The 23464-nt window shown below is 35.4% G+C and overlaps 1 protein-coding gene and 1 non-coding gene across 5 annotated transcripts in view; one reads left to right on the top strand and one right to left on the bottom strand.

Annotated features, from left to right (window-relative positions):
- Window positions 1-23464, top strand: part of LOC150103503 (TBC1 domain family member 31) — a 449146-nt gene that overhangs the window by 79972 nt on the left and 345710 nt on the right. For all 4 annotated transcript variants that reach the window (XM_090398075.1, XM_090398077.1, XM_090398074.1 and 1 more), the window contains exons 4-5: window positions 13649-13764; window positions 18553-18731. In XM_090398075.1, the coding sequence (XP_090254201.1) occupies window positions 13649-13764; window positions 18553-18731 (295 nt within the window). The remainder of the gene's footprint in view (window positions 1-13648; window positions 13765-18552; window positions 18732-23464) is intronic.
- Window positions 348-420, bottom strand: TRNAK-CUU (transfer RNA lysine (anticodon CUU)). The gene has a single exon. It is a non-coding gene; the product is annotated as a tRNA-Lys (tRNA).

Here is a 23464-nt window from a genome sequence, read left to right as displayed (position 1 = left end):
GCATTGGCGCCATATTCAAATCTATGAAACGTAACGTTATATACTAAATTAAATAATGTAATTCACACCAAAATCCCACAGACACAACAAGCTACCAGAATTAGGCAATATCACGTTATGATTTTAACCTATATTCTAATTTTTACTCAAAATTGTACTTAGCTTTCGGGAGCTCTCTGAAAACACAACCATCCATCTGGCCCTCTAGCGGGCAACTCTCAAAGGCATAGAAGAATTTCCTCTAGTCGCCGACTAGACTCGAAACCAAATATTCCTTCTTGCGGCCAAGCGCCGTGGTGTGCAAACGCCACATCCACTGAGCTACACAGGCTCGTGCTAAAATATTGCGCCCAACGTGGGGCTCGAACCCACGACCCCGAGATTAAGAATCTCATGCTCTACTGACTGAGCTAGCCGGGTGCTTGCTATACTAAAGTTGCTGTACTAAAATTTTCCTCTGGACTTATACAGTTCAAGTTGCTATTGAATGTTAAAAAAAAAAAAAAAAAATTCACCTAGTCTTCTTGTATTGAGATTTTTCTTTGGCTTGTTCTAGTTGCATATGGATCCTCCACATTCTTGGAATGGTTGGACCATCATTTTTGTTCAGGTTAGGATTGTGTTTGAGCATTTCTCATGCTTCTTTAAATTTCCTCTTGAACCAGGTTTTGGTGAGGTGTAGGAAATTGGTATGTTTTGAGTGCGTGGTCTGAAAGGCTGATTTTTCCAAAATAGAGGTATTTAATGTGTCATTTATGTTTCTCCTTCCTAATTAGGTTGGTTCGCCCTATTTCCCCTGTGTATGGTAGGTTACATGTGCATTGTATTTGTGAATCCCTGGGTGGGCTAGTTGTGGAAGAGGATCTTTGGAAGAACTGAGTAGGTGTCTTAATTTTGTCGGGGGGGGGACTTGAAGGTGGTTTTGATGTTGTATTTGTGTAGTGTTCTGTCTATTTTTTCTGAAATGCCGGTATTTCGTATAAAATGCCGGTATTTTTTAGTTATAGTTCTAGAAGACTTCATCGGAAAAAATTATGAAGTCTTCTAGAAAGTTGAAAAACTAGTAGTGCCTTTGGAAATAGTTATTTTTTGTTTTATCATTTGGCTATATAAGTCATATAAATTATTTTTGTTAAAATGTGTGTATATGTGTACATATTTACTCGGTAGATAATGTTATGAAAAAATTAGTTTGAATAACTATAATACCGAGAATAAAAAAGAATAAAGTTTAATGCTGAGATACCTACTAGTTTCTTTGAATAAAATTCAACTTCTTCAGGTATCAAAGACAAAGAATTATGTAAAATAACAGAAACATAATAAAATTACATCAATAGAACTAATATAAAAGACCGAAGTACAATTTAAAACAAGAATGCGTGCTGGAATTCCAATTAAAGTTGACACGAGAGTTGTCACGAGAGCGCCAGTATTGGACAGTGGCAATGTGTATGTCAGAAAGATTGTAGCTAAGGCTGTTGTTTATATGGGATGAATCAAGGGATATTTCTTTAGATTCGACTGTCTTCCTTTTGAGCTCATTAGTGCACATGAAAAATTAGAATATTAGAAGGTTGCGGCCAGTCTAAGGCTGTTGTTTATATGGGATGAATCAAGGGATATTTCTTTAGATTCAACTATCTTTGGGATATTTCTTTAGATTCAACTATCTTCCTTTCGAGCTCATCATAACACCTATGAATATTAGATAGTTGCGGCCAGTCTATGAGGTGTTGAAGGCCTTCATCCGAGTTAATAGAGAAGAGAACGTGGTTTGAGAGAGAGCTGGTCCTATTGTAGGATATGTCTCTTCTGTGTTCCTCAATACGTAAAAGGATAATTTAGCCGTCTGACCGTAATATGGTTTGCCACATTCACACAAGATCTTGTAGACTCCTGGATACTGAAGAGGGAGATGTTTTATTTTAGGTCTACTTAGTATTGATCAAAGTTTTGGAAACGTAGTGAAACAATTTCAAATGTTGAATTTCCTAAGAATTTTCACCAGTTTTGGGGAGAGACAGCTGATGTATGGTAAAGATATGAATGCTCTTGGGGAAGAAGAATCTTCAATAGTAGGAGAACGATGGTGAGAGATAAATTTATCAATTTTCTTAAGAGAGAAACCATTGTTGACAAAAGTCCTTTTTAGTAAATTAAGCTCATTTTCAATCTCTGTTTCATCTGTTAGTAAAGATCTGGCGCAATGTGCAAGGGTTGAAATAATTCCAAATTTCTGCAGAGGGTAGTGATGGGAAGAAGCGTGAAGTATCTGTCTGTATGTGTTGGTTTTCTAAAAATAGAGATTTTGATGTTATCAGTCCAAAACGGAAAGACAGTTGTTGGATTCCAGTTCGTAGGTGAAATTGATATTCTCATGAAACTTGTTGAGATTGTCTAGAAAAATATTGAGGTTATTTAAACCGTATTCCCAAATGAGGAATACATCATCTATATAACAGTACCAGATTTTGGGTTTCAGTGTAGAGGAATTTATCGCCTTTTCTTCGAAGTCTTGAAGGAATATATCAAAAAGAATATATCACCATGTCCTACAATAGGACAAGGGCCAGCACTCTCTCAAGCCACGTTCTCTTCTGTTAACTCGGATGAAGGCCTTCAACACCTCGTAGACTGGCCGCAACCCTCTAATATTCTAATTTTTCATGTGCACTAATGAGCTCGAAATTCTTCGGTAATTCAACATTAGAAATTGTTTCACTACATTTCCAAAACTTTGATCAGTACTAAGTAGGCCTAAAATAAAACACCTCACTCTCCAGTATCCAGGAGTCTACAAGATCTTGTGTGAATGTGGCAAACCATATTACGGTCAGATGGCTAAATTATCCTTTTACGTATTGAGGAACACAGAAGAGACATATCCTACAATAGGACCAGGGCCAGTGCTCTTTCAAGCCACGTTCTCTTCTCTATTAACTCGGATGAAGGCCTTCAACACCTTGTAGACTGGCTGCAAACTTCTAATATTCATAGGTGTTATGATGAGCTTGAAAGGAAGATAGTCGAATCTAAAGAAATATCCCTTGATTCATCCCATATAAACAACAGCCTTAGCTATAATCTTTCTGATGCACACATTGCCACTGTCCAATACTGGCGCTCTCGTGACAACTCTCACATGTAGTCAACTTTAATTGGAATTCCAGGATGCATTCCTGTTTTAAACTGTACTTCGGTCTTTTATATTAGTTCTGTTGATGTAATTTTATTATGTCTCTGTTATTTTACATAATTCTTTGTCTTTGATACCTGAAGAAGTTGAATTTTGTTCAACGAAACTAGTAGTATCTCAGCATTAAACTTTATTCTTTTTATTCTTGGTGTTATAGTCATTCAAACTAATTTTTTCATATATATATGTGTGTATATATTACTTTAGCACACACACACACATTGAGTTTGAGACTGGAAACATGCATGTAAAATATTTTTCATGTGCACATGGCTGGAAAAAATTTAAGGGAACATTATTAGTTCTTATGAAAATTTTTAAGTTGTTTGGTGGTGTGAATTTGAAATTAATAGAATAGTATATTTAATAAGATGTTATAGACTAGAGAATATGGAGAGCAATGATTGTGAAATGTTTTGATAAATTAGTTGGGCAAGTAAAAGGATAGTGATCCAAATGGAGGAGTTTAATTATAGGAATATGGGTTGGGAGGAAGGGAGAGTGTATGGTAACAAGGAGAGTGAATTTGTTGAGTTTACTGAGGGGATAACTATCTTAAGCAGCATGTGATGGAAGCAACATGATGTTTTTTTGTTGGTTTTGGGGACATTTTTACAGGATGCGGTTGTGAATTAAGTATTAGCACTGCCACTTGTCAGTGAGAGTGTGTATTAGGTATTGATTTGGAAGGTAGTCAAACAGAAAAAGGTTGTCATCATCAAGAAGGTACGTATGTGTAACTATAAGGTAGGTTATGATGAGAAATTTTTCTGTAGTCAACTAGCAGCAGTATATTGGGTTGATGAGCTTTGCAGAAAAGATATTGACAGTGCATGAGAAATAAGTAGCTGACACAAGCAATAAATAATTGCATCCTAAGAGTTAAGTGTAAGTGCATTCATTTCACTCTTACTCTAGTAAGAGTGAAATGGATGCATATTGAACTCAAGCAATGTGGGGTTAAAAAGATGCTATGAAGAGGTACAGCAGTGAACAGATGCATAAGGAATATAATTCTGAAGGCCAGAAATTTCAGCAACAAACATGGTAGAAAAAGTAGAATGTGAGAGGACATTGGCCAGTCAGTTCAAACATAATCCAAAGGAATTTTCTGCTGTGTGGTAAGCAAGAAGAAAAATAAATATGGAAGGGTAACACTGGGGGATAGTTATGGTAACAAGGTAACAAAGTGACTATAGCAAAGGACAGTGGAGTTATATGTATGATCGCTTTATCAGTTTATATCATGCTGGTATAAATGTTGCTGTTCAGCATTTATACCAGTATAAACTGTTTACACATTTGGGATGGTTCACCTAAAACCTCTTTAAAATTAAAATTCTTGATGCTATCCAGAGAAGAACACTCTGGCTCATAGATGACTGTTCCCTCACAAGGTCACTTCATCCTCACTTCATCTCACAGACACATTGTTTCTGCTCTGTATCTCTTCTGGTATTTCCATGGTCACTGCTCCAGTGAATTGGCAAACATTATTCCTTCACTTGCTATTAGGCCTGTTAAAACAAGAGTAGCAGCTAGTAGAAAGGGGGATGGTAAATCCCTTTATGTTTTAATTTTTTTCTATGTTTTTTCTATTAACAATTTTGCTGGTAAAATAGCCTTTTGGCTTATTAAAAGAGTAGCAGCTGTCCAACGTCCCTTTATAGTACAGCTGCAAAATCATTATACCTGCTTCTCCTCTTCCTCATTTATTCTATCTGCCTCTATCCTCAGAAACAAACTTTCCCATGATGTGTTTCCCAACAGTTTTAACCTAGAGCTTTTTAAGAATGTCAATATGTTTCTTCTTTCTCAATTTTTATCTGCACCTCACACATGGCATTGATGTGCTGTAGGTTCTTGTACTTCTTGTGTGTGGGATATATATATATATGTATATAAACCATGCATAAAGGAAGCATATAGAAGAATTAGATGCTAACGAATCAGTTGTGCATCAAGTGTTGCTTAGATGTTAATAAGGTTGTGGGAATGGATGGCATTTTGCTATATATTTTTAAGGAATGTGCAAAATAATTAGCTGTGCCCTTGACCTTGTTATTTAATGAAAGTCTGGCAGTGGGAAAGATTCCTAAGGAGTGAAAAGATCTTGTATTCCATTCCTAATAGAATACAGAATTGGATTGATGGACATAGTATTCTCTATGATGGTCAGGTCTTGTTTTAGCAATCTGCTTACATTTTATAAGATAACAAACATGTTAGATAAGGAAGATTCATTTAAAGCAATAGTCTTGGACTATGCAACGGTATTTGATAAATTACCACCTCAGTTGGGGTATAATCTGCAGAAGATAGGAATTGAATAACAGATTGGTTAGATGGATTGAAGATTGGCTTTCTGATTGATATTGAACAAGTTGTGTATGATGGAGTAGTGTCTCAGAAAAGGAAGATGACCAGTAGCATAACTTAGGGCAGGGTTTCTCAAACTGTGTTCCGCAGAACACTAGTGTTCCGTGGAAGGTGTTCCGCGAGAAGTTCTGGAATTTGTCATTTTAGTTTTCTAAGCATTTTTCATGAATAAATATTTTATAGTAGAAATATTCTGAGGAGAATAATGTTCGTGAATACATCGAAAAGCTCAGACCCAGAACACCTAATAACATCTATGTATCATTAATTTTCACACATCGAAACCTTTCAACATTTGGGAAAGGGAATACCGCTGTTTATGACAGGTCATAAAAATTGCCTGCAGCAGATTATAACAATGGCTGGCATATCCTCTGTTCTCAAAACGGAAGGAAATGATATTTGCTACATCTGTGTAGCAAATATCAGTGACCAAGCAGCATATTTTTAAACATGGAAATATTCATGAATTATCGTTAATTTTCACACATCGAAATGTTTCAACGATCGGGAAAGATAATATCGCCATTTATGATCGATCATAAAAATTGCCTGCAAGCCGATTACAACAATGGGCAGCGTGTTCTCAAAACTGAACGAAATAACATCTGTGTTGCAAATGTCAGTGACCAATCAGCAAGGAAGTATAAAGAAAATTTTTCCACTGAGATTGAAGATCGAGGTAGTCTGTATGCGGTTCTCAAATCTATTAATACTGAATACTTTCTTCGCAAGTTCATATTGCAGTGTGTAAGTGCTTGTTCTGAAACCGGAGTATCGTGATTTTTTTAAAAGTAATAGGAATACAGATTTAAATTCTAATATGAATAAGAGACAAGGCACTTTGTTTAATTTTAATAAAGTTGGTATTAAGAAATCTCTTATTGAAGGTGTTTGTGACGGAACAGATAGTGAGTCATCCACTTCAAGCCTACAAAGATCTCCAGGATGTACAAAAGGAGGGGAAAACTACTAGCACACGGGAGAAAAAGTCCGCATTCACTCGTAAGTACTTATAATAATATTATAAGTACTTACATATATTTGGTGATCAGAATGGGATATGTCAATGAAAATCAGCACAAATTAATTTAATGATGTTTGCCTGAGGAAACTTCAACATGCTATAAGATTTCATTAGTCCAGTGATTGATAACTAATTTAAATGTAATTTTATATTTGTCAACATGCCACACTGTATACATAAGTTTACTAATACTCTTTATGATTATGCCATAATTAATTATTAATACTTTTGTTAATATATGAACTTTAAAAAAATTTTGGAAAGGTATTTACAAGTAAATTTGTTCGGACCCGGCCCTTGTCTTTTAAAAAAAGAATTCTTCTTACTATTTTAACTAATTTTATAATTAATATATCTGATTTGTTCGTGCAGTTAGCTTGGTGGCTTTTGCGCTTTGCAACCATATGTCTGGGGAAGGAGTGTCCCAGGTTCGATTCCTTTTGAAGATGTGAGGAACTTCAGGATCTTCCTCAAGTATAGCCAAGTTAGCCAGTCTTGGACACGGGCGGTAGGGTTTTTTCTGCCAGTTTATCTGGCGTTTTTCATCGCGCAAGCAAGCAAACCTGCCTGTGAACATACGCTTCTGCAGCCAAAAAATATATATCCCCCCCCCAGCGGAAGACTAGGCGACAGATCGGTTGGGAGTAGTACTAACAAGTAGTCGCATCTAAGTAACACGTGGACCCTGCATAGGAAGCGGGAATAACGCATAGTGAAAGAAGTTAATTAATATATCTGATTTATTTTGAACTGTTTAATTTTTATTACTGAAGATTTTATCAAATCATTCTTATTACAATTGCTTTTACATTATTTGACACAGTTTTATTACTTTTCTTACAAGTATTGTTACAATTCATATTTACTTTTGTGTGTTGCAGTCTTTTTTTACTATTTTGCATTATTCATTTACTTTTATATTATTCGACATTTCTTATTTATAATCTTATTATTTTTCATATTAAAGTTACCTTTACAACACAATTATATTTGTTTTTATTATGGCTTTGACAATTATTGGAATTTGAATATTATTCAAAAATTACCCATGGATTCTTGCTTAAAGACAGGAACTTTAACACAAGGAGGAGCAAATACTTCTGCTGGCACATCTACTTGTTATATAGATTGTAGAATATGTGAAATTACAAACTGTGGTTTCTTCAAAAGCTAATATTAAAGAACAAGAGTCATCGAAGAACAGACTAAAACGGAAATACAATGAAAGTTATTTAAATTATGGATTTACGTGTATTGGAAATACACATGCTCCTGATGCAATGTGTGTTTTATGTAATAAAATACTAGTAAACAGTTCTTTGGCTCCAGCTAAACTTTGTAGGCACTTCGAAATGAAACACACTGATTACAAAGGAAAAGATATAAATTTTTTTAAGGGACAACGTGACTTATTAGAAAAAAAACTAAACTTCAAATGGCTGAAATTGCTACAACTGAAAATGCAACGGAGGCATCTTTTCGCATGAGTTACCACATTGCACTTCATGGTGAAGCTCATACAATTGGTGAGACGCTCATTAAGCCTTCTGTGAAAGACATTGTATCATGCATGTTAAACGAGCAGGTTGATAAAAAAAAATAGATGCAATACAATTATCAAATGATACTGTTTCATACTGCATCAAAGATCTTTCTGCTGACATAGAGAATGAGCTAATTCATCGACTTAAACTTTGCAGTGAATATTCATTGCAAATGGATGAATCTACAGATATTGCAGGACTTACTGTATTACTAGTGTAATACAGTGAGTCCTTTAATCAAATATGTTCGTTACATATTTGATAAAAGTATTGAAGAATATTTACTCATGTGCAAATATCTACAAGAAAAAACTACCGGAGAAGATATATTCAACTGTATTAATAATTATATTACAAAACAGGGAATCGATTGGCAGAAGTGTATTGATATTTGTACAGATGGTGCTCAAGCAATGGTAGGAAAGATGAAGGGAGTTGTAACATGTATCCTGCAAGTAGCTACAAGAGTCACCAAAAGTCATTGTGTTTTGCATAGACAAGCACTAGTAACAAAAAGAATTCCTACATTTTTAAAAACTATTCTGGATGAAGTCGTAAAAATGATCAACTATGTAAAATCTTGACCACTGTTTCAATCCAGATTATTTAAACTTTTGTGCGATGAAATGGGTAGTGCACATAACACTTTTATTACATACTGAAGTGAGATGGCTATCCAGAGGAAAAGCATTATTGAGGCTTTTTGAACTTCGTAGTGAGTTAATTGTCTTCTTGACGTCACATAATTTAGGACAAAATTTTATTGAATTATTAAGAAATTCTTCATGGTTGATGAGTCTTGCGTATCTGACAGATATTTTTATAAAGTGCATTGAAATTAACTTATCATTACAAGGAAAGAATATTACAATTTTTAATACCAGAGATAAAATTGCATCTTTTGATAGGAAGTTGCAATTTTGGATTTCTACAGTTGAACAGAATAATTTTGATTGTTTTCTCACCTTGCATGAATTTTTGACTGAAATAAATTCTAAAGTAAATGAAGAAGTTTATAACATAATTTTAGAACACTTGCATGACTTACAATCAACCCTTTTGCAATATTTTCCAAAATCCAGTGAGGATAATTCCTGGGTTCTGAATCCATTTACAGTAACAGCTAATCCAGCAGGCTTCAGCACAAGTGATTATGAAAATCTAATTGACTTAATTAGTGACTCTGATTTAAAACAAAAATACAAGGAACTGCCAATAAATGATTGCTGGACAAATTTAACAGAAGAGTACCCCAGCGTGTCAAAACTAGCTATTTTTGTTTCACTTCCTTTTACAACGACATATTTATGCGAGGCAGGATTTTCATATTAGGCCGCAACCAAATCAAAGTCCAGGAACAGACTCGCTGTTACACCAAATATGAGAATTCAACTTTCTAATATTTTGCCTGATATCAAAAAAATTTGTAATTCAAAGACCCAAAACATCGGGGTCATTAAGAACTTAATTTGCAATATACATGTATATACCCTAGTTTATTTTACTATTTTTATGTGTTTTGTTTTTAATAATTAACATTTGACAGTAAATGTTTGTTTTTTCTTAACGCTTAGATTTATTCATTTATTTTATTTATTATTTATATTTACCTACCCTACAAAACAACCAAGGTGTTCCGTTAAAATTTCAGGATTTGTGAAGTGTTTCGTCATAGGAAAAGATAAAGAAAATTTTTCGACTAAAATTGAAGATCAAGGTAGTCTGTATCCAGTTCTCAAATCTAGTAATACTGAATACTTTCTTGAGGGTGAAAGTTTTGAAACCATAGTGCCATGATTTTTTAAAAGTAATAGGCCAGCAGATTTAAATTTTAATATGAATAAGAGACAAGGGACTTTGTTTAATTTTGGTATTAAGAAATCTCTTATTGAAGGTGTTTATGACGCAACAGATAGTGAGTCATCCACTACCAGCATACAAAGCGATCTCCAGGATGTACAAAAGGAGATGAAAACTACCAGCACACAGGAGAAAAAGTCTGCATTCACTCATAAGTACTTATAATATAAATTTTTGATCAGAATAGGATATGTCAATGAAAATCAGCAGAAATTAATTTAATGATGGTTTGATGTTTAATTATTAATTAATAATTATCAAGTATTAATTAATAATTAAAAACCAGCCAAATTACCAATTAATTATTAATTAATACATTACAAAATAACCAAGGTGTTCCGTGAAAATTTCAGGTTTTGTGAAGTGTTCCGTCGTAGAAAAAGTTTGAGAAACCCTGCCTTAGGGTTCTGTTCTTGAGCCTTACAATCTTTTGTAAGGCTAACAATTTACAATTTATTAATGATATTTGGTGTAGGTTGATTCCTCCAATCAAATTAATCTTGAAATGCTTGCTGATGATGCAAAGTTAGGTAGAATTATTTGGAAATGCTATTAATTCTCTACATGAAGATTTGAATAGAATTTTAGCTTGGGCAAATGAGTGGGGTTATAGCATTAATATTAAAGCTATAACCCCACTATATTGCTGCACCCCAGAGTGTAGTACCTTGCAAGGTGCTACACTTAGGGATGCAATGATGCAGTATAACACTGCATACTATATTGGTGAAGCTGTGCTTAAGGAAGTGCACTACTCCAATAAATTTAAGAAAAAAATCACGATAATGTAGGAAGGAAAAAACATATGAAAGTCGTGCAACTTATGTAAAAAGTAAAACCGAGTCTGACTTATTGTATACAAATGAGTGACACTATCAATAGTATATACAAATGAGCCATGGCCTAAAAGTGGGTGTTTTCGAGTGGTTTTTCCATTTTGTGTCTGGAACGAGAACAAGACATTTCATGATAACAGAATTCTTGGATATGTCTGCAAGACAATCATTTAGCTGATGAATTCAGTTGGTGAACTATTGTAAAACTAGAGGCCAACAGAAGTCAGACAGAGATAGCCATATAATTGCACGTGAGTTCCATGAGTCACAGACTGTGGAACCAATTCCAACAGTCACCAACAGCATCCCGGAGATACAGTGAAGGAAGGCCATAGGATACAGCTGCAGTAGGTGACCAACATCTCCAATTAATTGCTTGCCAAAACAGGAGTGCTTTTCTCAGTCAGCTATGATCTGATGTTACATCAGCTACTGGAACATTGTTATCTCCCACTGTGAGCAGAAGACTTCACAAAGGCAGTTTGTATGCCAAGCAGACTGGTAGTCTGCCTGCTCCTATCTTAATCCCACACAAGAGTGTTTGAAATGGGGCAGGCTCTACATCAATTGTACCTAAGACCAATGAGGATCAGTGTTGTTAACAGACAAGTCCTGATTTGCTTCACAAAGCAATACCAGGCATGTGTTATTATTCCTTTAATATCTGTGGAAGGAATACTAATAGTGGAAGTATTGTTGATGTTTTGGGAAGGCATCTCATTGGGTGGATGTACTGATCTGTATGTTCTTCCTACCAGAACCACAAATGCTGTAATTTATAGAGACAATGTCCTGAATCCCCTATGTTCTCCCACATACAGGCACAATTGGGAGATATTTATCCTACAAGACAGTAATGTTTGTCCTCATTGAGCGAAGCTCATGGACCAATATCTTCAAGAAGAAACTATCATCCATATGGACTTGCCAGCCAGGTCTCCTGACCTTAATCCTATTGAGCATGTCTGGGATGCTCTAGGTAGACCTGTTACTACTCTCAACTCCCTCCCCAAAACCTTGAGGGACTTAGGCGAGCTTTGCAGGAGCAATGATTATTATCGACTGAGCTTCTGGACACCATTATCAGCAGTATGAAACATCGTTGTCATTGCTGTACTGCTGTGTGGGTGACCATATTCCTTATTGAGACCCTTTGACATATACTGATTTGTTACTGAATTCAAGTATGTATTTATAATTTTGTGGTGTTTCTTTCACGTTTCATATACTGCTTTTCACCAAATTGCATTTTTCTTTTATTGCATTTTACCATATTCCTTATTGAGGCCCTTTGACATGTACTGATTTGTTACTGAATTCAAGTATGTATTTATAATTTTGTGGTGTTTCTTTCGCATTTCGTATACTGCTTTTCACCAAATTGCATTTTTCTCTTTATTCCTTAATTTATAGAATCAATGTAGATGAGATTCTGGGTCTTGGGTTTATGGTAGACACTGGGCTAAAGTTCTGAGGGCACATTGCAAATATTGCTAAGACTGCACATCCTATTGCTACTCACCTGTACATTGACATGTGCAGGTGGTGCCTCTGTATAAGATATTGGTCAGACCACACATACCATTGTATTCAGATTTGGTTGCCTAATTTTAATTGTGATGTGGAATCACTAGAGAGGATCCAGAGATGAATGATAAAAGCAGTAGTGGGATTGTGAAGTGTTCATTATGCAGAGTGGTTGAGGGAATATAGATTGCAGTTTGGTGGATAGGAGATAAAGTGGTGTTATTGGTGATATGATAAACCTTCAAGTTGGTTAAGGAATTTTACTAGATTAATATAGAAGAAATTATAAAAAGAGTGGAGAATAAGATGGGAAGAACATGTGAGTCCTTTCCTGGATGTAGTATAAACATGCGGTGAAGAAGAAGGGGTTGATTTTTTACAGGGAGAGTGGAATGCATTGCCAGAGTGAGGTTCAGTATGATAAACATGTTGCTGGTTGATTTAGTCTTCTGCAGTGAGTCTACTGACTCCATAGAGGTTACTGTAATAATAATAAAACATAAGAATTATCCAGACAACAATTGCTGTGGCATGATCATGTTTCCTTATAATTAGAGATGATGATAAACTTAACAGAATATTTTAACCAAGCATAACTGAAATTTAATGTCTCCTAAGAATTTCCTGTTTAAAGAGATGTCTTTGAATTGCTTTCTTATTGCATTTACAGAATAGATAAAAAAAAAAAAAAATTGGCATCCCTTATTTGCTTCACCAAAGATCAGCTGCCTAGACCTGCCAGATGTTTTCCAGGTGCCTTGCAGTTGTAAACTGTAAGGGATCTGGCAAAACAGGCAGGAAGCCAACATCAGAAAGAATTGTTGAACATAAGGACTATATCCATTTCCATCACTACAGCCAGTCAAGACTTGCTGACTATTTTGCCCAAATATTGGAAATATTACTTTAATTTATTGTAGTTAATATTAGTCTACATTGTAATTTCCCTGAAAAAGTACAGTTATGTGATGTCTTGCTTGTCAGATCTGCATATTACAGTGTTGTTCAATGTGACATATTTATTCTATAAAGTACATTTTCTTTTATAGTTTCAGTGATGTCACTAGAATGATGAAATATAAGTTTGTTAAATGATTTCCTTTTACTTGGTGCAGTCAAATCCAAATATGTTAAATGTCCAGGCAATATGCAGACAACTTTTAATTATTGAACCAAATTATTTAAATTTGCATGAAAGATCATAGTATTTTATTCATTTTTTGGCTTTTGAAATTTTTTCTTAATTTAGCATTTTTACTTAAATAATCTATTGTAGGTTTTGGTTGGTTTGTCGATTAGGTCATTGCTGTTCAGCTTTAGCAACAACCTCTGTGAAAGGAAGAGACATTATTTCAGTTACCACAAATGGCATTCTTCACTGCATAGATAGTGGTAGGTTTTTCTTGCATACATAGATTGAATACTTTTCTATTTTACATAGCTACACAGTGTGCCTTTTAAGTAATGATATTGATTTTTTACAGGCAGGAACAAAGGGCTGTCTTTTTATTCAAAGGACAGCCCTTTGAATAAAAGTAACAAATGTATTTTAGTTTTGACTGCCAGAGTGTGTTCTAATTGCAGGTACAACTTTCGAGTCAGTTGACACAGCAGTTTTTGTGTGTCAACTGTTGAAGTAAGAATGTGTGAGTGGAGCTTGTCAGAAGTTGCATCATGGAGCAAAGAGCTGTGATAAATATTTTCTGTAAGTTAGGAAAAGCTGATACAGAAATGTGCCAAGATCTAAAAAAAGTTTATGACGATGACTGAGCCAAACACAAGTGTTCTGTGGTTTTCAATGTTTAGAGAGGGAGGGAGTCCCTGGAGGATGAACTATGCTGTGAATGGCCAGGTTCTGCACAGACAAATGAAAATGTAGTGAAAGCTAGGGAAATTGTTGCCCATGACAGCCAAATAATCACTAGGAGTAATCCAATGCCTGTATGCGACGTGTCAGGAAAGAACTGTTCCACAAAAACAATTGGTTTCTCTTGCACAACAACAACACAGCCGAGCACTTGCGTTGCCTGTCTAGCAGTTTCTGGGCTTTGAAGTCAATCTGTGTGATTGAACATCTCCACTGTTTGCCAGATATGGCTCCCGCAGACTTTTTCCTCTTCTCAAAGATGAAGTGTACTTTAAAAGGGAAATGCTTCAGCAACATTGAGGACATTCAATGTGGTATGACCCAGAGACTGAAGGAAATTTTCCTTCAGGACTTCCATCATGCCTTTGAACACCTGTACAACAGGTGTAAGACTGCTTCATTACACAGATGTCAATTACACAGATTCAAAAGATTCTTTTGAATCTGTGTAATTGACAATTCCAAATATAGTTCTTTGTTTTGATATAATAATTGTTGTCTCATTACTTAATGGGCACACTGTGTATGTTTATACTTTTTTTATTGTTAATAAATAGTGTTTAATTTTTTTAGTGTTACACTGATTGACAAAAAAAAATAAAACCTTAAGTATTTGTGGAGCTTATAAATTTTTAATGTAAAGTTCAAAAATGACCTCAAAATTTGTTTATCCAAAGTTTGAATAAAATGAAAATAAAATTTTAACTCACTCAAGACAGTATCAAAGTAGAAACTGCATGTTGTTCTTTTAGCTTAGATTGTATTTATTGATTTTATACATCAATAGACAATTTATGCTTGTATTTTGCATATTGAGAAATTACTGGGACACTGGTTTCCCAGTAATTGGATCATTAGTAATAATACCAGTGCAAGTGGATCAACATGTTGATCTACTTGCACTGGCATTACTTCTACTCTGTTGTGAATATTTATTGATGATAGTGTTTCCACTTGCTCATTACTTACAGTGCCCAGTTTTTCTTTAAAAAAAAGTTAAGATCACTTGATGTATAGGAGTGTAAGACATAATAATTAATAAATAATGTCAAATGGATTACTTAGGTATATATTTTTATTAGCATAAAATTTTTGCCCTAGTATCAAAGGCATCTTCAGTATGCTTAAATTAAACAGCAAGAATGGAAACAGTTATATTCCACAGTGACACATGCAGCTGCACATACATGATGTAAAGTGTTATGGTCTAATTATATTAAGGTTTTAGTAAAAATAACTTTAACAAGATTTAATAATAAATAATCAAATTTAAGTTAATTCTGGAATTTTTGAATTAGAAGTATTTCCCATAAGCAAGATAATTTAAGTTCTTCATTTAGATTCAGTCGATGTAGAAAGGTCTCACAGCTCTCTTTGTACAGATATTCCAGGAGATTATTACTTTTATGGAGAAACTTAATTTCTTCTGAAGAATGTGATGTCTGGTGGTGATAATGTGCTCTGCAAGTCCCAATTACTCTGGCTCATAGAACTTAACACAGTCTAAATGTTCATCATGATGCACAGCTGCTGATCTATCTGTTTAACCAAAATACAATAATGCATACTGGCAAGGAATCTGATACATTTCAGATTGGGCTAAAGATAGAAGGTTATCTTTAGCTGATCCCAGAAATGTGGATATCTTGTGGATAGACAGAAGGACACTTGTTGGCCAATGGATCTAAGTAGTTTGCTATTCCTTCTGAGATGCATTTCACATAAGGAAAATGGTGACACAGTGGACTACCTCTGTATCACTATTTTGATGACTGATGGATGATAAGGAACTGCTGTGATTATTAATTATCTTGTTGACATACAATTCATTAAAGCCATTAGCAAGGAAGGTGGACTCGATGTAATTTATTTTATGGGAGAGCAACAGTTCAGTGAAACAAAGAGAGATTGTGTTTGATGTACTAAAGTCTTAATGGTGCCAGATTTTTGACAATTATGGTGGTATGAAAGAGGATGAATGTAAAGTCCATGATGTGTTTTCTTTCTGAATACTGAGAAGTGAAGGATACCATCTGGTTGATGAAGTAATAGGACATCTAAAAAGGTAATTCTCTTCTAACTTAAGAGTGAACTGGATACAATGGTATGCTGATCTTATTGACAAACTCTTGTCTGTACAGGACCCATGTCAAACTGCAAAAACATCAACACATCTGTATCATAAGGAAAGTACCATCTGTACCATATTTATGGTACAGATGGTACATAAGGATATTTACCATAAGGATATTTTATGGAAAGATTTGAACAATGTTCAAATCTTTCCATAAAATAGTTAGCTAGTGTGGGAGAAAGAAGACTACCTATTGATGTTCCCTCAATTTGTTGGTAAAGTTTGTTTTGCCATGTGAAGTAGTCAGAATGAATGAATGAATGAATGACAAAGTGATGAACATTTAGACTACATTAAGTTCCATGAGCCAGAGAAATCGGGACTTGCAGAGCATGCTATCACCAGACATCGTGTTTTTTGGAAGAAATTAAGGTACTCCATAAAAGTAATAATCTCGAACATTTGTACAAAAAAAGTTGCAAGACCTTGCTACATTTACTGAATCTAAATAGAAATGATGAACTTAAATTATCTCTCTATATGAAGGAGGAATTAATATATTGTAATTCTTTTTGTAATAGTTCTTCTGAAAAACAAAAGGAGTGGGCTCTATGAACTAGTGTTTTTATGGTACCTGCCTTTTGATTGGGATAGTGATGTGATTCAGCATGGATGTACTGGCCTCTACGAATCTCCTTCCTATAGACTGTGAATTGTAGGTTGCCATCTGGTTGGCAAAGAATTAACAGGTCTAGAAAGGCTAACTGCTTATTTACTTCTACTTCTAGGGTGAATTGGATCCTTGGATGAAGTGTATTTATTTTTGAGAGAAACTGTTGTAATTCTTCCGAAGTGCCCCTCCATATGGCAAAAATGTCATCCACATATCTGAACCAATGGTTAGATCTGGGTATAATGTTGTCAAAGATACGTTCGAAGTGCTCCATTAAGTAGTTGGCAATAGCAGGAGATATTGGATTACCCATTGTTGTTCCTTCGATTTGTTGGTATAACTGGTTTTTAAAGGAAAAATAACTGGACTTTATTACAAATTCAAATATTTGACTATGTCTGGAGGAAATTCTTGGTGTAGTAATTCAATGCTGTCTGCCAACGGAACATTCGTAAATAGCGAATATTGAAAAAACACCTAGACTAATCATGATCTCCGAATCATCTAGATGCAGATCAGAAATTTTATTTCTGAAATCCACAGAATTTTTTATATACGTAGCAGATCTTCTAGTTGAAGAAGTGAGTAAATTTGACAGAAATTTTGATATTTTGTAAGTGGGACAACCTATATAGTCTTCAACAGGTCTTAATGGAATTACTCCAAGAATTTCCTCCAGACATAGTCAAATTATTGGCAAACATGGAGCACTTCGAACAACGTTTCTTTGACAACATTACACCCAGACCTAACCTTTGGTTCAGATATGTGGATAACATTTTTGCCATATGGAAGGGCACTTCAGAAGAATTACAACAGTTTCTCTCAAATAATAAATACACTTCATCCAAGGATCCAGTTCACCCTAGAAGTAGAAGTAAATAAGCAGTTTGCCTTTCTAGACCTCTTAATTCTTTGCCAACCAGATGGTAACCTACAATTCACAGTCTATAGGAAGGAGACTCATACAGACCAGTACATCCATGATCACTCTCCACAACCTTTTTTTTTTCTTGTTTTCACTGTGCAGTTATGTTGAGAGGAAGTGGAATAGATTGTTTCAGCGATATCACTTAACTTTCCAACCAAGAAAACCAGTCATGGAGTTGCATTCATCTTGGAAAGGAAGTATCATAACTGAAGATTTCATCATTTCAAGGTTTCTGTGATAGTTTATCATTGTTTTAAGCAGAACCTGATACTTCAAATAGGGAAATAAGCATATGTCTTTCTAAGTCTGGCATTTTTTTAAAAAGTAGAAATTGCAAAAGGCATAATACAGTTATCTTTTTCAGAGTATTACAACTCGGTTACAACCGTGAAATCAATAGCAAATGACCTAATAAATTATTCTCTGCCTAAACCTAGCAGAAGAGCAGTGTAATAATTGCAATTATTGTCAAGGAACGTTTTGATCAGACTTTTTGAAACTGCATTCCCAGTTTCAGTTAGTTTTCATGTGAAATCAGTTCTTAATTTCCATTTTTATTACAGAATAATTAAATGTAATGTACTAAAAGTAATTTAAACTGATAATTTAATTTAGAACTTTTAATTGCATTCTAGCTTCAAAATCACAGATTAGTTCAGTAGCTACTGAGCAGTCATATGTATCAAATATATCTGTTGATAGAGATGGAAAGAGAGCCCTGACTACATCATTGGAAAAAGGTGTTATGTGGAATTTAGATACAGTTAATGTAATTCATCAGCTTTCGGTTAAAAGAGATGTAGATATATTAAAGGTATGTTTAAATATATACATGAATAGTGATTTTATAGTTCATTAATTTATACATATAGCTCTATGTATACAGGTTGGTCAGAATGCTGAAGTTACTAAATGCTTTTCATGTAAAACAAGTTACTATGCATTGAGAAAAAAACGAGACAAACACCTCATGTTTTTTTTTTGCAATACATTTAGTATGTCTCTCAATGTGAACACAGTTTTTCACACTGATCACATTCAATTCAAAAACTGCACATCTTTCCTTGAGTAGACCCAGCATGTCTTTGGTGATTGTGTGTCTCCATAGCTCAGTTGGTGTCTGTCTGACTTTTGATTGGAAAAACCTAATTGAATCCTGTTTGGAATACAAAGAACCTTTATAAGAGCTTTTTGTTTGTGAGCTAGTCTCTTACAGAAGTGCAGGTTTTTTTTCCCCATGGTAACTGGCTTTTCATCTTACATAATAGACATAAATACACTGGCCTCTTAGCCTTAGTTACTTTGGCCATAATTCTAGACTAATGGCATCTACAACGTTGATAGTTGCAGTAACATTTCTGATATACAATTGACTGCCACTGTAGGGATAGGGACCTCAGGAATAGTTTGCTGTAGTAAAGACCTATAGGGAATTTTCTTTATAATAACATTGTTTCTACGGATGGTTGGTCAGCCTTTTATTAGTTTGTTATGGTGAGCGAGTTTGTTATAACGGTATTTGCTATAATGAGGATTGACTATTTCAGATCCTCAAGTCCTGTCATCCTAGTATATCCCATCTTTTATATATTCTTGCCCCATCAAAAGAAGTCCAGTAGTGTGTAATGTTTGGCAATTGCAAAGGCCATGCCATGGAGCAATCCCATTGTAGATCTATAAATTTGGGGATTCCATATCCAGTTAGTTATGCACAGTCTTTCACCAATATAGAAGGACTGCCATCATGTCATGACATTTAACACTTATGGGACTGCAGAGGTATGGTTTCATTATATGTTTAGAAAGTTGACTAATGCATGTGCATGCATGAACACACGCAGCTTTCTCTTGTGGGGAAATCTTTACAAGTCTTTCCATCATCATAGGTAGTACTTTTATTTTATATTAAGAACTTTTGGTCAACCCTGTTCTCTGGCATATACAGGGTTGACCAAAAGTTCTTAATTCACCCTTCAGCTGCCACTTTCATCAAAATATCCATCATGCTTTTGACAGCTTGAATATTATATAGATAGCATTATAGCTTACTGTAATCCTGCTGTTACTGAACTTGCAACATGTGTGAAGCTGAAGATTTTCTGCAGTTTGGACATCATAGTGTTATAAATGTGTTCAACTTATCTAAATGGCTATTTTTACTTACTTACACTTTTACTTACAGTTAAGTTAAGACCACGTGGTCACTTTCACCAATTGGAGGTAATGTTGTCACCTTGGTTATTGATAGCTCTTCTGATCCTATGACAAGGTCCAATACTCTACCACCCTATTCCCCTCCATCACATGCTGCCTTGTAATTATCTCTCAGAAGGTGTGTAAATTCTATTTCCTTCCTGCCATGTGATCTTTCTTCCTTCCAGTCTATATCTCCATAGTTCTTTATGGATATTTTATACCACTGTTCTGTCACTGCTTATCTTGTCTACAAGAGGGTGCTTTGGATGAAGTCATGGTGAAGAACACTACAGGTTCACATAAGTTTTTTTATGCCTTAGTTAATTAACCTGTTAATTAACTGTGTTTTATTGTGTTTATGTGAGAGCTATTGTAGAAGTTTTGTTCCACTTTTCTTCAAACTTTAGAGGTGAAGTGATGTATAATGCAGGGCATCAAAAGTAAGATGGTGCTGGCTGCTTTTTCTATTAGTGAATTAAATTTTGATTTTAGTCATTTTGTGAAATGTGAGGTGTGCTACATGTATTTGTTGGACTATGTCTGGATAGTTGATTTTTAAGGTGGATGGAAGGGCTTTTTGTGTGTGTGTGTGTGTATAGTGCGAATTATTATTATTATTATTATTATTATTATTACGGGTATCTCCATGGAGTCAGCAGACTCATCGCGGGAGACCCAAACTAGCAAAACAATATCTGTCATATCTCTTCTTGAATTCATTTACAGATGAAGAGCTCACAACAAAGTCAGGCAATGAATTCCACTCATTCACCACCCTCCAGGCAAAAAACCTTGTTCTGACACCTTTGTTAACCACACTCTTCTTTAATTTCCAGAGATGACCTCTTGTTCTTCCATCACTATCACACAGCTGAAACATTTCCCCTGCATCAATCCTATAAAAACCTTTTAGTAATTTGAATGTTTCTATCATATCCCCTCTTCTTCGCCTATCAACCAATCTCTGCAATCCACAAGCTCTCAATCTATCAATGTAGGGAGCATTTTTTATATCACTCACCAACTTGGTCACTCTTCTCTGAACCCTCTCCACAGCCTCCTCATCTCCAAGGAATCCAGGTGACCAGACCTGAGCACAGTAATCCAAATGTGGAAGTATCAATGCTTTATAAAGGGGAATAATAACCTCTTTATCTCTGGATGTCAGTGTGTTCCTCAACAACCAAGTAATCCTATGTGCAATCTTGGACACCTTAGCAATGTGTCCTCTGAACTTCATCTCCTTATCTACCAATACCCCTAAGTCCCTAGCCTCATCAATCTCTTGGAGTACCTTTCCATCTATGTAGTACACAGCTGGTAATCTTTTAATCCCAAAATGCAGGACTTTACACTTTTCCACATTGAACTGACATCCATTTTCTTTTGCCCATTTTGAATGCTGAGTTGATGGATGATGACATATCAGTGGCAGAAGGTGAGAATAGAAAGAATATAACAAGAAGAATGATAGCTCTTCTGATCCTATGACAAGGTCCAATACTCTACCACTCCTAGTCCCCTCCATCACAAGAGTGGAGTGTGAAAGAGAAAAAATAATGTAAAAGAGCTTCATTGACTGGTAAAAAAAAGTTAAGAAGTGGGTGAGAGAGCTGGTGAAAGAAGTCATTGATGGTAGCATGAATGATGTAAGCAATATGGGCATAGTAAAAGTTGGGACAAGCAAATATAACATAAGTTTAACCTTTATATGAGTGACATTGTCAGTGGATTGCAAGGGGATATTCAGTTATTTGTAGATGATGCAAAGCTGAGGATTATTAGTAATAGTGTAGATGTGGTAGCCCTGCAAGAGGATTTGAATAAGCTAGATAGATGGGCAAATGAATGGGGGTGTCGGTTTAATGCAGCAAAATGTAAGGTCTCGAGGTTTGGGAGACATCGATGGGACGATGCATACTCTATGGGAGGAGTTACACTGGAGGAAGTAGGGGAGACAAGAGATCTGGGGTTGATGATTGATAGAAACCTGAAATTTAGGGAACATATTGCAAAGGCGGTGAAGGTAACACAGAGGATTGCTGCAATAATGAGAAGGACACTGACCTACAGAGATAAAAGTGTTATCATTCCATTGTATAAGACTGATCAGACCACATTTAGACTATTGGTCTCAGATTTGGTCCCCAGGATTTGAAGGGGATAAATTAACTGTGGAAAGGGTATAAAGGCGGATAACAAAGATGGTTTCAGGACTGTACAATGTTAGTTATGAGGATCGGCTGAGGGAATGTGGACTGCAGAGTTTGGTGGATAGAAGAAAGAGAGGTGATATGATTGAGACTTTTAAACTATTGAAATGGCTACAGGGTTGACACTGTGGAGTTCTTTTGCTTAGTTGAACAGAGGAAAGGGGGTGATGACAGGAGGCCATCCCTCGAAGTTATGAAAGGAAACCGTGAGCAAGAGGATGAGGATTGGTTTCTTTGCATGGAGGGTGGTTGAACCATGGAATGCATTGTCTGATGGAGTGGTGAGAGTCAGAACGGTCAGTGAGTTTAAGGAATGGTATGATAGACTTTGTGTTTCTTAGGTGGGACCTTCCCTCGATGAGTCTTTTGACCCCATGGAGGCCTGGATAATAATAATAATAATGGCGGTGAATGCCAGGAGAGAGTAGGAAGATAGGAAGATGCAAAAATCATTGGGACTGTTGAAGAATGAAGGCATAATAGTAAAGCTGCCATGATGATTTGAACATGAGTGAATTGGTAAGATTGAGGAATGAATTGAAGTATGTACAGAGTGAAATAGGACATATAGAGAAGAGATTGGTGGTTGGAAATGTAAGAAAGAAGATGCTAGTTGGTAGACGAGTCAGAGATGGATGATTGCATTAGAAGGGCGGAAAGTTGTGGAGTTCTGTTTGTGGACTTTGTGGTGAAACATGAAAATGGAGCAGTGAAAGGAAGGGTTGACTGAAATTGTGGAGAATAAAGTGAAGAAGAGTTGATTGTGCTTAGGAACAAATGAGTTGTGAGAAAGTGTAAATGAGGTTGTGCTGGATTTGCGAGTGTTGCTAAAGACAGTGAAGTGGCAGAATGTGAGAGAGAGAATTGTGAATGTGTTGCAAAATAGTAAGTAACTGAGGAGAAGAGTAATGATTATGAATTCCATGATGTCTAGAATGTACAGGAGGAGAGGACTTTGAGTATGTGAAAGTGGGATAAATTTGAAGGTAGAAGAGAGCTGTTTGCTGCAGATGCTTTGCATTTGAATGAGACTGGCAGTATGAAGCTGGGTTGATTTTTGATGAAAGCATAAGAGGATGTGTGGCCAGTCATGTAAATGAAAACTAAATGATGAGACTGTGAGTTTAAACTACCAAAA

This window comes from Typopeltis vanoorti, chromosome 9, assembly GCF_054136105.1.
Source record: "Typopeltis vanoorti isolate ZY-2024b chromosome 9, IOZ_Tvanoo_1.0, whole genome shotgun sequence".
NCBI lineage: Eukaryota > Metazoa > Arthropoda > Arachnida > Uropygi > Thelyphonidae > Typopeltis > Typopeltis vanoorti.
The sequence above is the reverse complement of the archived record's forward strand: the minus strand, read 5'-3'. Positions and strand labels throughout refer to the sequence as shown.